The sequence below is a fragment of the Lissotriton vulgaris genome, chromosome 9 (genome assembly GCF_964263255.1).
Source record: "Lissotriton vulgaris chromosome 9, aLisVul1.2, whole genome shotgun sequence".
Lineage (NCBI taxonomy): Eukaryota > Metazoa > Chordata > Amphibia > Caudata > Salamandridae > Lissotriton > Lissotriton vulgaris.
This window is the reverse complement of record NC_141697.1, coordinates 144,547,389-144,559,834: the sequence shown is the minus strand read 5'-3', so window position 1 is coordinate 144,559,834 and position 12,446 is coordinate 144,547,389. Positions and strand designations below refer to the sequence as shown.

Sequence of the window (12,446 nt, the reverse complement as noted above, 5' to 3'; positions counted from 1 at the left end):
ACGCCCAAGATGGCGGGTCCGGCCGCCCGAGCCCCGGCATTATCTGCTGTGCCTCCGGGCGTGATCACACGAATATCCACTGCCACAGGCCGTCTCGGGGTCCCGCTTGTATTACCGGGCCGCCGGAGGACGCTTACGGATTGTCCTGGCAGTGCGTCCCGGGCACCGGTACATCCGGCCAACCACCGCCGCCAAAAGGTTACTTCCGGCCGGGTCCCAAGTATACTCGACTCCGCTGCCTCCAGGAGAGCGCTAGGCCCCACCTCTCACCGCTCTCTGCCAAGCGATGTCGCGCTGTTTCAGGATCTTCGCCGTCACAAAATTGGACCACCGGGTGCTGCACGGCCTCTGGGTCCGATCCACCCCTTTAAGCACCTCGAAAATCAGGATAAAAATGACGGATTTCAGTGGGAAGCCACCTCGTCACGGGAGCCTCTCTAAGCTGCGGCCGCCATCGTTGGCTGCTAGCCACGCCCCTGGGGGGGCATTATTTTTATCAAGTTTTGGCCCGGCTGCCCAGGGCACACGGCGGACCCAAGAGACATTTTTTAAAAATCACATTTTGCCATTTGTGCTGCAAAAGGTGCACATTTATGATGCAAAATTTGTTAGTCCATGCCGCAATAACCTAGAGGGTCTGACCAGTACCTACTGACAGCTGGTATCCGCATTGAAAAAGGGGCGTTATTATTGTTGATACTGTAAAGGTGCAGTCTCAGCCACCACGCACATTGAGTGCCTAGAAATTTTGTGAATCTTTAATCTGTCTTATCTCTGATCTTGTCAAGTCTGTAATGATCTAGAGGTATGTGGGAAACTTTGATCAAACACTGAAGAAATTATTAGTTGCAGGTATTCGAATTTGGTTGTGAATTCATAATGTCCCAGGGTCATCACCGTTGCCTTTGTTTCCTCCTTAGGAAAGAAACCTGATGCTGTAAACTTCTGGCTTGGGGAGTCGGCTGCAGTAACATCAAGTAAGCACAGTACTCTCTTGCTTTGGTAATTGTATTCAATCAATCAGGGTTGCTACTCACCTGCAAGGGTCTCAAGGCGCTAGGGTGGAGGGAGGGGGCGTCTGTTGAGTGCTGGGTTCATCTGAAGAGCCAGGTCTTGAGGTCCTTCTTGAACTGGAGCAGTTTAAGGACTTTGTGGAGGGGGAGGCCGTTGCAGGCCTTGGCTGCGGGGTAGGAGAAGGACTTTTCTCCTGTTGTGGTTTTGTAGATGCGAGAGATGGTGGCCAGAGAGAGGTCAGCTGATCGGAGGTGTCTCTTGGGTGTGTGGAAGGAGAGGTTGTTATTAAGGTGTGCTTGTCCGATGTTGTGGAGTGCCTTATATGCATGAGTGAGGACCTTGAAGGTTATTCTTCTTTCGATGGGGAGCCAATGGAGATCGCTGAGGTGTTGGGTGATGTGGTTGTGACAGGGGATACCTAGGATCAGTCTGCCAGCAACGGACTGTTCTGGAATTTGCGAACATACCAGTAACACTCTGTCAATGCACTATACAGCAAATTGTGGTCCAGGGCTAATAGTGTATTTCGGCAGTACACCCCTGTAGGTCAAGATTAGTGAATAAAGAATAACAAAAGAGTATTATTGCCTGTAGTTTTCTGATCTGTCACCTGGACCTACACAAATTTTATAAAATCAGTATTGGAATCCTTAAGTATGTAATTCGACAGAAAATGGGATGCATGAAACCTTAGGATTAAACCTATTCAAATCACTTCCAGTTATGACTTGCCACCATACATTTCATATGTACGTCCAAGAGCAGCCAGCCAACATGAAGGAGGTGCGACGAGCTAGCAATACAACAGGCTTCCTTTAAAGGTGTAAATTGTGCAGAATAGCAATGTCCTCATGCATTGTAACATAGGAAAACACATACATGAAAAAAGTGAATTAAGCATCATCATGAAAAAGGAGCCAGCTGACTCCACATACAGGACTGCTGAGCATTGCACAGAACTTACCCAGTCTCAAATATGCCTTACGCTAACCCTGTATAGGTCTATGGTATAACGGCAGCATGAACCTATAGTGAAGTTTTGTCAAAAAGGCGCTTCTAGAGATGACACAGAGGATGCTTAGACATAGTTTCCCACCATTTGTGATTCTGAACATGGTCCGAGAGTGGTAAAATGAACTTCCATCAACAACTGCTCACCTCAGTGCCATCCCAGCCCATGTCGAGGCACTTGTTGCGGTATGCTTCCTACAGAGAAGCAGTGGAATCAGTGCCGGCATTTCACAAGCTGATCGATCCTGATGCTGGCACAGCGCCCCAACAATAGCAAGCAAAATATTCAGCACGGAGAGTCGAATTGTGGCACGGCTGTAGTACCCTGTGAATTGTATGTAGAGGATTCACTGCAGCATCTCTGCAGCAGGCATTGAATTCCTTGCTGTACAATTGGTGATGACATGTTCAGTACAGACGATTGGGCGCCCATTACGAGAAGAAACTAGATGTGGTGGTGCAGCTGGGGAGGTAGACTGATACCTGAAAGTGAATGAACTCGCGTACAAGCCGACAAAAGAGGTGTTTGGAAGGAAGGGGAAGTTAGATCCAGGATTGTGGGGCAGCTCTGTATTGTGTTTTGGGTTCATGGGGGGAGCCCTCTGCTTAAAGAGATGGAAGAGCAAGTGTACAGTTTGGGGAGAATGGGGATAACACTCGTGAATGCGCTAAAATGGTGACCTACCCTACTGTCCTAAAATCACTTGAGACCACTTTCCACATGTGCTTAGAACACCTGTTGTATTGCCATAACAGCCTTCAAGAGACATTGGACATCGATTCGTTGTCCCTACTGCTGGCTGGCAGTTCACAAGTCATCTATGATGCCATTGGACACATCATGCATTTGCCTGTCATTATACCCGGTGTAACATATACCAGCTACACCTTCTTACAGTCACTGAAGGTAGCACACCTCTTGGAAATGATGGCAACATGCGACTGCTTGCTGAGTATTTGTGCTAATGCAGGTCTACAGGTATGAAATGATCAAGGGCCCTTTGACAGTAGGTGGTGCATACATTTTGCTTAATCACTGATATTTGGTGGGTGCACACTCCAGAATGTGTGGAGGATCAGACTGATAAATGCATGTAGGTGATAATACCATACCCTAAAGCAAATCCTTTACAATGACTGTACCTACCCCTTTTAATCATTTCTCTTGACACCCTTTTGGTGGTTTTCTACAGAACTTCAACAAAGGTATAACTTAGCTCACATAAATTCCTGTGGCAACATAAAATGTACATTAAGTCTCTTGTAGTCATGCTTAAGGTTCCTGGATCAGACTTGTAGAGTACAGCGATACTCCCCTAGCGGTAGCGTGCAAGATTATTATGGCTTGTTGATTGTTGCACAAATTTTCACTGCATCCTAACATACATATTGGCCTCAACCTGGAATCCTTCAACATGCAGGTGCTGCTGAGGCGAGGAATGGGACTAGAGGGTGCAGGCAGGAACAGTTTGGTGGCATCCGTTTTCATGCAGGCTTCTCTTCCCCAGGCTTGAGTCCTGCCATTGACATCTGGCCGTTGTGTGCCTTTTATCACAAGTGACTTCTGCCACTGGATCAAATATGAAATAGTGACACCTTTGTCAAAATACCCTCTCAAGGCCCTCCTTTGACTGAACTGGGATGTGCTACATCAGCCAATATATACACAAAGCACACCAAAAGGACCCACCCACTGTTGTGTTATCCAGATGTTTTAGGGGTCACACTTGCTAGAATTCCTGGCTCCAAAAGCAAATTGCGATTTTTTTCAGAGCAAAGGAAAACTGGCATGTGTCTGTTACCTCTCCCATTGCCTGGTGCTCTTGTAGACTAGAAGTGTAAGGAGTCAGACAGACCTGTCAAAAAAATCGCTTAGGTGATTTAGCAAAGCCCTCCTGAACCCCAGACTAGCTCACACACCTGTTAGAATTAAACTACATTAGATACCAGGCGAATGCAAATTATCATAATAATAGCCCTGTAACTAAACATGATATAAGGGTGAAAGCTAGATACACCGCAAACACTGTTCGTCACACATCCCTAAGCTATTTGTAAAACATCTGATTGTATCGCATTTAACCGGCCCACAACTTGATGTATTTAATTTGCAATGTTTCCTAATGCTTACAGTCCTGGATCTCTCCCCCTCCTACACCCCTCCTCCCCGGCAATACCTGTATGTCCCAAAATGGAGCCCTAACTGGTCAGTCCGCTTGTGCCACTGCAGTTGGTGGAATCTTTTATACCATTTTAATGCATGAGGGTCAGTGGAACGAGTGAGTGCCTCTCACTCGGAGTCTGCATTTGTTACACAGGAGTATTAAGAGGCCTATGGCAGCTTCTGCTTTGTATTCATTTAATTGTGAGCACAATGCTTCCACAAGGTCAGCCTGCAAGCTGATTTCTAGATAGCGTTAAATGCTGCAGAGAATGCAAAATCCTTGTGCAATGAGCAGCAAAAAGATATGAATTCATTAAATACAGTTTCTTTTAGCAAACATTAAACCCTCCTTACTGAAAATCTGATTCGATGCTGTATAATTTGTCATGCGTTCAAATCCGTACAGTGCCCATACAAGGTCCATGTTAACATGCTTCAAGGCATGTGACCCATATATAAAAAGCTTGCTTACATACAACACCGCTCAGATCACTTTCAATACCAAATAATGCGCTACTTTGGAGTCTAGAAAAGTCTGTTCTGGATTGTCATCAGTGCTTGTAGCCTCTGCAGACATGTACACTAAACGTAGTTGTGTCCTTTCCCCCTGATGTCTTTAATAAATACCCTCACCCTGCTGTTCACGTAACTCCCTAATTGAGATCTAGATCAAATGTTTAAATTTCTGTACCAATACGTCTGACATGCAGTATTTGATTCGTTAAAGAACCAAGTTTGGAGAATGGAACCTGTAGTGACAGGTTTCATTAATTTGTGATTCTGTCTTTCCCAACAATTGCCAAAGATGGTGAGGAGGATTAGAGGTAAGGTAGACTATACAGTTAATGGCCTATGTCCTGGCGAATGCCGATGACCGTCAAAGGTAAACCCCTTGCTAAAAACATGCAAACACACTTGCATAAGAATTTGACGATAAAGTGGTAGTAATTATACCACTCCGAGGGCCAGATGTAGGTGGCCCAATACCGGTCCGTAACGGCCGAAATTACCGAATTTCGGCCGTTACGGACCGGTATTGGGCATTTGGGATGTAGGTGGCCTAAATTGCAAATTCGGTAATTTACAGATTTAGGGCCAGATGTAGGTAGGCATTTACCGGTCGGTAACGGCCGAATTCGGCCGTTACCGACCGGTAAATGCAATTTGAGATGTAGGGCCCTGTATTTTACAGAATCGGTAAATTTACCGATCGGTAAATTTACCGATTCTGTAAAATACCGAATCGGTATTTTTTCCGATTCGGTAAAATTGATATGTAGGTGGGACTCTTCTGAGTCCCACAAGCATTACAGAATCGGTATTTTACCATCAAAAACTATTTGATGGTAAAATACCGATTCTGGTGTGCATGCACATGTGTGCATGCACACCTGTGCCATATGACAGGCAGACCTGCCCTTAGGGCAGGTATGCCTGCCACATGGAACCCAATCCTGTTTAGGGGGTGCCAGGGGGTGTCAAAGTGACACCCCCTGCACCCTTGTGAAATTCGGTATTTACCGATTCGGTAAATACCGAATCGGTAAAGCCTATTGATTTCTATGGGCTTTGAAGCCCATAGGAATCAATAGGCTTTACCGATTCGGTATTTACCGAATCGGTAAATACCGAATTTTACCGATTCGGTAAAAGGGAACATCTGGATTCCCTACATACCAACCCCTCACATTTACCGAATCTTAATTACCGAATCGGTAACATTCGGTAATTTTCGGTAATTAAGATTCGGTAAATGTTACTTACCTACATCTGGCCCCTAGTATTTTAAGGAATCGATAAATTACAGATTCCTTAAAATACCGAATTGGTAAATTACCAAATTTGCAATGTAGGGAGCACTCAAATGAGTGCTTTTCCCATTTTAGGATTCGTTATTTACCACCAACGATAAGTTGGTGGTAAATAAGGAATACCTTTGAAAATGCAAATCTGTATTTACCGGTTCGGTAATTGCCATTCAATCCTATGGACCTCCAGGCCCATAGGAATGAATGGCAATTACTGATTCAGTAAATACTGATTCGGCAAATACCGAATCTTACCGATTCGGTAATTTTTACCGATTTATTTGCTACATAGCATTTACAGATTCTAAAATACCGAATCGGTAAAATTCGGTATTTTAGAATCGGTATATATACTTTACCTACATCTGGTCCCCAGTCTCCAAATTATGGGTGCACTCTGATATTTGCTGCAAGGAAACTCTCCAGGTTGGGATGTTAGTGATCGGGAAGTAATTTGGAGACTGGCAGTGGAATAATTACTACTACTGTATCATCAAATTATTATGCACACTTACAGATCATGCAGGAACAGAGTTATAACAGGAATTATGATTGCCATTAATGGTCTTGTATGACTCTACTCCCAGTTCACTTTGCAGCCCTTAGGAAGTCGATAGGCTACTCGCCATACGACGAAACACGTGTTGGCTGCTTGTTCTTGGCTGCTGTTTTTGTATCAACGTCATATGAATTACAGGATGGATATGGAATAAGAACACTTGAGAATAAAGAATACTTGAACATTTTGACCCTTCTGAAATTTGATGAATAATATTTTGAGTGCTCGGGACTCCTCCTTTGTTTATGATGACATTCACCCCTATGCGGGGGTTTATGTGTTGGGGTTGCTTGGTAGACAACCTTGTTCTAGAGCACCAGTTGATCATATTATAAGCATTACTCAGATCCCAGACATTTGGTGAGCTCCCTTTGTCAGTCTGGCTACCCCTCCTTTTGCATATATTAAACTTGTATTTAATAGATTTTAAATAATGTAATCATTTTAAATTAATATCTTATTTAGTAATTTAAAGTAAATTATAACATAATTGTGATTGATTTAGATCTATTTTCTAAATTGTAAAAAAAATAAGCAAACTGGTTACATTTTTGGGTGTTTATTGTTATTATTAGGAACAAAGATAAATGTACATATTCGGGATTTCAATATTAACTTTTAAATTAATGTTATAATTGGGGCAGCTTTTTGTTAATAGAAATGGAGGTTAGGTTAATGTGTAATTTAGAAAAATATAGATTTAAGTGAAAAACTGGGTAAAGGAACATAATAACTATGATGTTCAGAACTTTATTGCAATTTTATAAAAATGTTTAAAATGTTTTATACGTCACTAGCAGTAAAAACCATAATTTGACAGTAATCTGATGTTGGAGAATTTTGAACAAAATTTTAAAGTGTCCTCATGATAGGGATACCGCTATCGGTTTTTTAATACTTTTTTAAACAGTTCATATGGATACCATATTTGTACTATGACATTGTTATGGTTTTAAATAACTTAAACAATAAAGATTACTTACAATCATTCTCTGGAGGTTATTCCTTCCATCTCGCAGGATGAGTTTTTACTGCTGAGTGGTAAAGTTAAATCTGGCTCTCCTGTAGATCCTCTGAAGCCTACCCAGTTCAGGGACTCCCTACCTGTGCTCCTGGCACCTCTGTGCCAGGTAGTTAATACATCTTTTTCCACAGCTGTTGTTCCTAAAGTATGTTAGCAGGCTAAGGTATTTCCTCTCCTTAAAAAACCTTCACTGGATCCGGCTAAGTTGGAAAACTTTCGTCCTATATCTCTCCTACCATGGGTAGCCAAGATTGCTGAGGCTCACACTAATAACATCTTAACAGGGATCTTGAATATTAATGGCACCTTGGACCTCTCCCAGAATGGTTTCCGCGTCGGTCACAGTACGGAGACCACTCTCCTGGCTGTGACCGAACATCTGCAGACCATTCTCGATGCAGGGCACACTGCGGCACTGATACTGCTTGGCCTCAGTGCCGCATTTGACACGGTCTCCCACAAGATTCCTTTACGTCGTCTGGAGGGGTCCGGTGTCATTGGCCTAGCTTTTGGAATGGTTCAGATCTTTCCTGTCGGTGAGAATATTCCAAGTGACTGCCCCCCTCCCTTTCTCTCCAGTGTCAAGTCCATCGGCAGGGTGTGCCTCAGGGCTCTGCTCTGAATCCTGTACTATTTAATTTGTATGTTCTACCTCTTGCTGCGGTGGCTAAGGACAAAGATCTTCCCATGGTCTGCATGACGACACGCAGTTGGTTGTGGCTCTCTCTGACAACTCCACACAGGACACCTACAAATTTACAAGTGGCCTGGAGGCAGCCGCGGAGTGGATGACCGCCAACTGCCTCCAGTTTAACGCCAATAAATTTGTGGTGTTGCTGGTGGAGAAAGACAAGGGACTATGGAGTGAGCAATGGTGGCCCAACACCCTTGGTAGTGCACCCACCCCAAAGGCGGTGGTAAAAAACCTAGGGGTCTGGATGGACTCTACACTCCGCTTCCAGGAGCACACCAAGAAAGTGGCCGGCACTTGTTTCGGCCTCCTCCGGGAACTAGTGCCCCTGCGGGGGTTTTTTAATCCACTCACCCGTCAGTTGATTGTCCAAGCGGCTATCTTATCTGGATTGGACTATGCCAGCTCGCTCCTCTTAGGGGCTAATCAGGCAGAGGTGGTGCACCTGCAGCAAGTTCAAAATGCAGCAGCCAGAGCCCTGCTGGGGCTCCCACAAAGCTGCTCAACAGCCGGTGCCATTCAGCGTTAAACTGGTTGCCTATGGCCAAGCGGATCGAATTCAAGGCTCTCTGCTTGACCTTTAACATTTTGAAGCTTGCGTCTCCTGGGATTTTAGCCAACTTGCTGGTACCTTATGTTCCTAAGCGCCAGCTGCGCTCCTTGGGGCAATACTTGGTTGCTGTCCCTCGAGTGAACCATCTCCGTGCCAGGGGATGGTCCTTCTGCTGTTTGGCAGCCAAATTGTCGAACTCCTTGCCCTTTCAGATTCGCAATCTGGATAGCCTGCTGGCCTTCCGAAAGGCCATTAAAACATACCTTTTCCCCATGGCCTAGTTTTTAGCCTCTATGTTACACTGCTTTCAGCGCGGGATGCCTAGTTCTTAGCCTCTATGTTACACTGCTTTCAGCGCCGGGACGCCTCTTCGCTGAGGCAGATGTGCGCTATATAAGTCTAGTTAACATTAACATTAGCATTAACAAAAATGTTCATTACAAAATTCTTTTTTTAATTTTTCTTTGTAAAAAGTTACAATATATTCAGTATCATTTTTATTTTATTTTAAATGTATATACGTTTACATACTATTATTAAAAATAATTAAACATTTTTAAGCTGACAGTATTTTTGTACACTTTTTGTATTAGCTTTTTGGAAAATTCAGTTTATTGACATTTCTTTAATTTATTCTGTACATATTAGAGTACAAAGTTCAATTTTAAGACACTAACTACACAAAAGTATCTGCAACAATCCCTCTGGATCCCCATATATAAGAGCCTGGCCCTTGTTCTCAACTCCGCTTAATTCCCTGTCCTCCCATTGTGAGCATTCAAAAGTCCCTTGTCGTGTTGCATTGTCTCTCCATCGTCCGCTTGCTTTGTTTCTTGTGCATCTCCATCCCTGCACTTTTATCTAGTTGAATAGCTTCAAAGGTCTTACCTCGGGGAACAGATCAACTCTCTCTTTTCTTTGCCCATGTACTCTAGCACGGATGGCCAAAATTAACGTATGGATTTCCACCTCCCTTCTTTCTAGGAGAGAGGCCATTCGCTGTGGTCTCATATTCTGCAGCGCCACGTTTGCCAGAGGAGGCTGGTTTCTTTTATCCCACATTCTGGCCAAAGTGACCTTGCTATTAATAGTAATTGGTCCATTTATTTCCAGTCTCCCATGGTTAATGTCCCAGTGCTAATTGTATAGTGCCAACACCTACCCCTTATTTCCTTGGTAGGATGTCCAGTTTCTCTCCCAGTGGAAGGGGTCTGGTCGCTGCCTCCTTCACCCCTGGCTGTAGGATCAGTGTCTTATTCATGTGATCCCAGCCCAGAAGCTCCACCCCTCCCTCTCTCCTCTTACCCCTTCACTCCTCATCTTCTCTGCTTGGTGTTGCTCCTTGTCTGCTGTCGCTGGCATCTGTAGCGCCACTGCACCGCAGACAGTGAGAGACCTCCTTCCTTCATCTCTCACCACCACACTCTCTACTCGCGTACTGCAGTGCCGCTTCATTCTAGTGGGCCGTGGCTGCCACTATCTTGTACCTTTTGGAAGCCTCCCGAGGGGCATGGGTTCGGGGCTGCAAAGAAGCTGCCAGGGTGTTGCTGAGTTTGTTTTGTTGTTGTGGAGGTGTTCGGACATCCCCTAAATCCTTCTTCAGTTTGTCCGGACACCTCTTTATTACTTTCATCACCGACCCCCCCCCCATATTTTTAAACTGACATTTTGGTAATTTTTAAAGTTATATTTTTTATTCTATGTTTTGGTGGGAGATATATTTGATTTAGATATTTTAACCTACTATATAGTTTACATTTGATAAGTTTATACTAAATATTTTGACAACAATACTTTTTTACCAAAATATTTTTGTTGTCGATATTGTGACCTAAAATCACAGTAGCCGGTGAGACAAACCTCTGTTTTAATGCTCACGGGTAAATCACATAGAACATGATTTATACATGATCTGTCATGTTTTAAGTGTGTTTTGTTGCACTTTGTGAACAAATGCGTTATGTGGCCGCAGTGGGCTGAGCAGTATACTCCGCTATTTATCAAAGTTTGCTTTGACTGAATAAATAATGAGGCTCATCTAAACAGTTGGGTGGTAAAGCAAACATTGCTTTATTTGGGATGTGAAGTATTACCTCTTTTTAAAGAATTCAGGATACAATATGCCGTAAAACCTGCAGAGCAGTGGGTGAAAATGCTGCAAGAGCATTACATTGATAGTAACTTAAAGAAGTACTATGTCAATTTCGCATTACTACAAGGAGTCATCTGATTCTCACACATTTCCTCCACTCTAAATGAGGTTGTAAGTGTTTTTTGTCAGGTCTAAAATAGACTCTTTATTGTAAATTTCCCTGCTGCTCTGTTTGGAGTCTTGAAATATGAACTTAATCTCAGGATCCAGATTTTATGGAGTGCTACGGTTGACCAGAGCGTGTCAGGACAATAAGTCATCATCTCTAGTATCTCCAGTATCTGGTTCTTTCAGGATCTTGGATGTGCGGTTTTACCTTTTCGTCCGCCTTTGCCTTTCTTGTTTTTTTGTTTTTATATATAACTCTATATTTCCTATGTTCTTCTTCTACCCTCTTTTCTTCTTTCTGTCTAAGTGCACAAAGATCATTATGAAAACTTGTACTGTGTGATTTCCGGAGAGAAGCATTTCCTGCTACATCCGCCAAGTGACCGCCCCTTCATTCCTTATGGTGAGTGGCCACGCCCCAATTGCAGGTTTTTATGGGTATAAAGCTTTGCCATTGTTACTGAGATTTGAGGCAAATATTCAAAGTAAGCCTTTTACTTTGCATGTAGAGAAAGAAGGGATTTCTAATTTTTTTGCTTTTTTTGTAGTGTAGTTTGTTAGTTTTCTTAAGTTGGCAACCAATGTGAGGAAGGGAAATATTTATTTTCTTTGTTGTCATAAACTCCCACTGTTGTAATATTTTAATGCAAAATATAATGACATGGATACATTGAAGATACACTCCGGTGAATTCCATAGCACTGATCTAGAACATGACATTTACTGTGACATTTGGTGGTGCTGAGCTCCAAAAGCTGTCCATTTGGTACCTTATCTGCTTGCAGTTGCTTTAATGCTCTGCATGTTGTGGCAAATGCAGATGGTTTTGTTTTATATGTATTCCTTTCCTCAGAACTTTACACACCTGCAACATACTCTGTGTCTGAAGATGGATCTTTCCAAGTCATTGACGATGAGGCTGCGGAGCAGGTAATGCCTGGCTGTGTTTAACTAACTCTGCATGCTGATGGTAAGTGGGATGAGATAATAATTTCCCTCTTGGTTTCCAAGTTTCTGCCTGTTGCCTGGCCATCCTGTTATGAGTGTGTGTGAGACAACAGTGCACGTTTCAGTGTAAACTTTAGTGGTATAGAGTTCCGCGCTGTGGTGGAGGTTGTTGAGTACCCATCTGTTTGGTAAATCAACATGTACCGTACATTCAATTGGTTTCCTGTAACTAGTTTTTGAAATAATTTCACTAGTTCTGCGGTTTACTTAATAGCATTACTTATATTGTCAGAGCTTGCACAAGGATTTGTAGTCACCCCCGGCTAAGTGACATTTTGGCGACCCCGCCATCTGTCATTCTGCCTCTTTTTTTACTCGTATGGACAATCTGCCTCAACAACCTTCCACCTCCTA

At 43.4% G+C, this 12,446-nt stretch overlaps 1 protein-coding gene across 1 annotated transcript in view; it reads left to right on the top strand.

Moving 5' to 3' along the window:
- The window catches only part of JMJD7 (jumonji domain containing 7), a 64,381-nt gene that overhangs the window by 38,976 nt on the left and 12,959 nt on the right, over positions 1-12,446 (top strand). Inside the window, exons 4-6 of the mRNA XM_086937228.1 lie at positions 921-977; positions 11,392-11,487; positions 11,938-12,014. Coding sequence (XP_086793354.1) covers positions 921-977; positions 11,392-11,487; positions 11,938-12,014 — 230 coding nt within the window. The remainder of the gene's footprint in view (positions 1-920; positions 978-11,391; positions 11,488-11,937; positions 12,015-12,446) is intronic.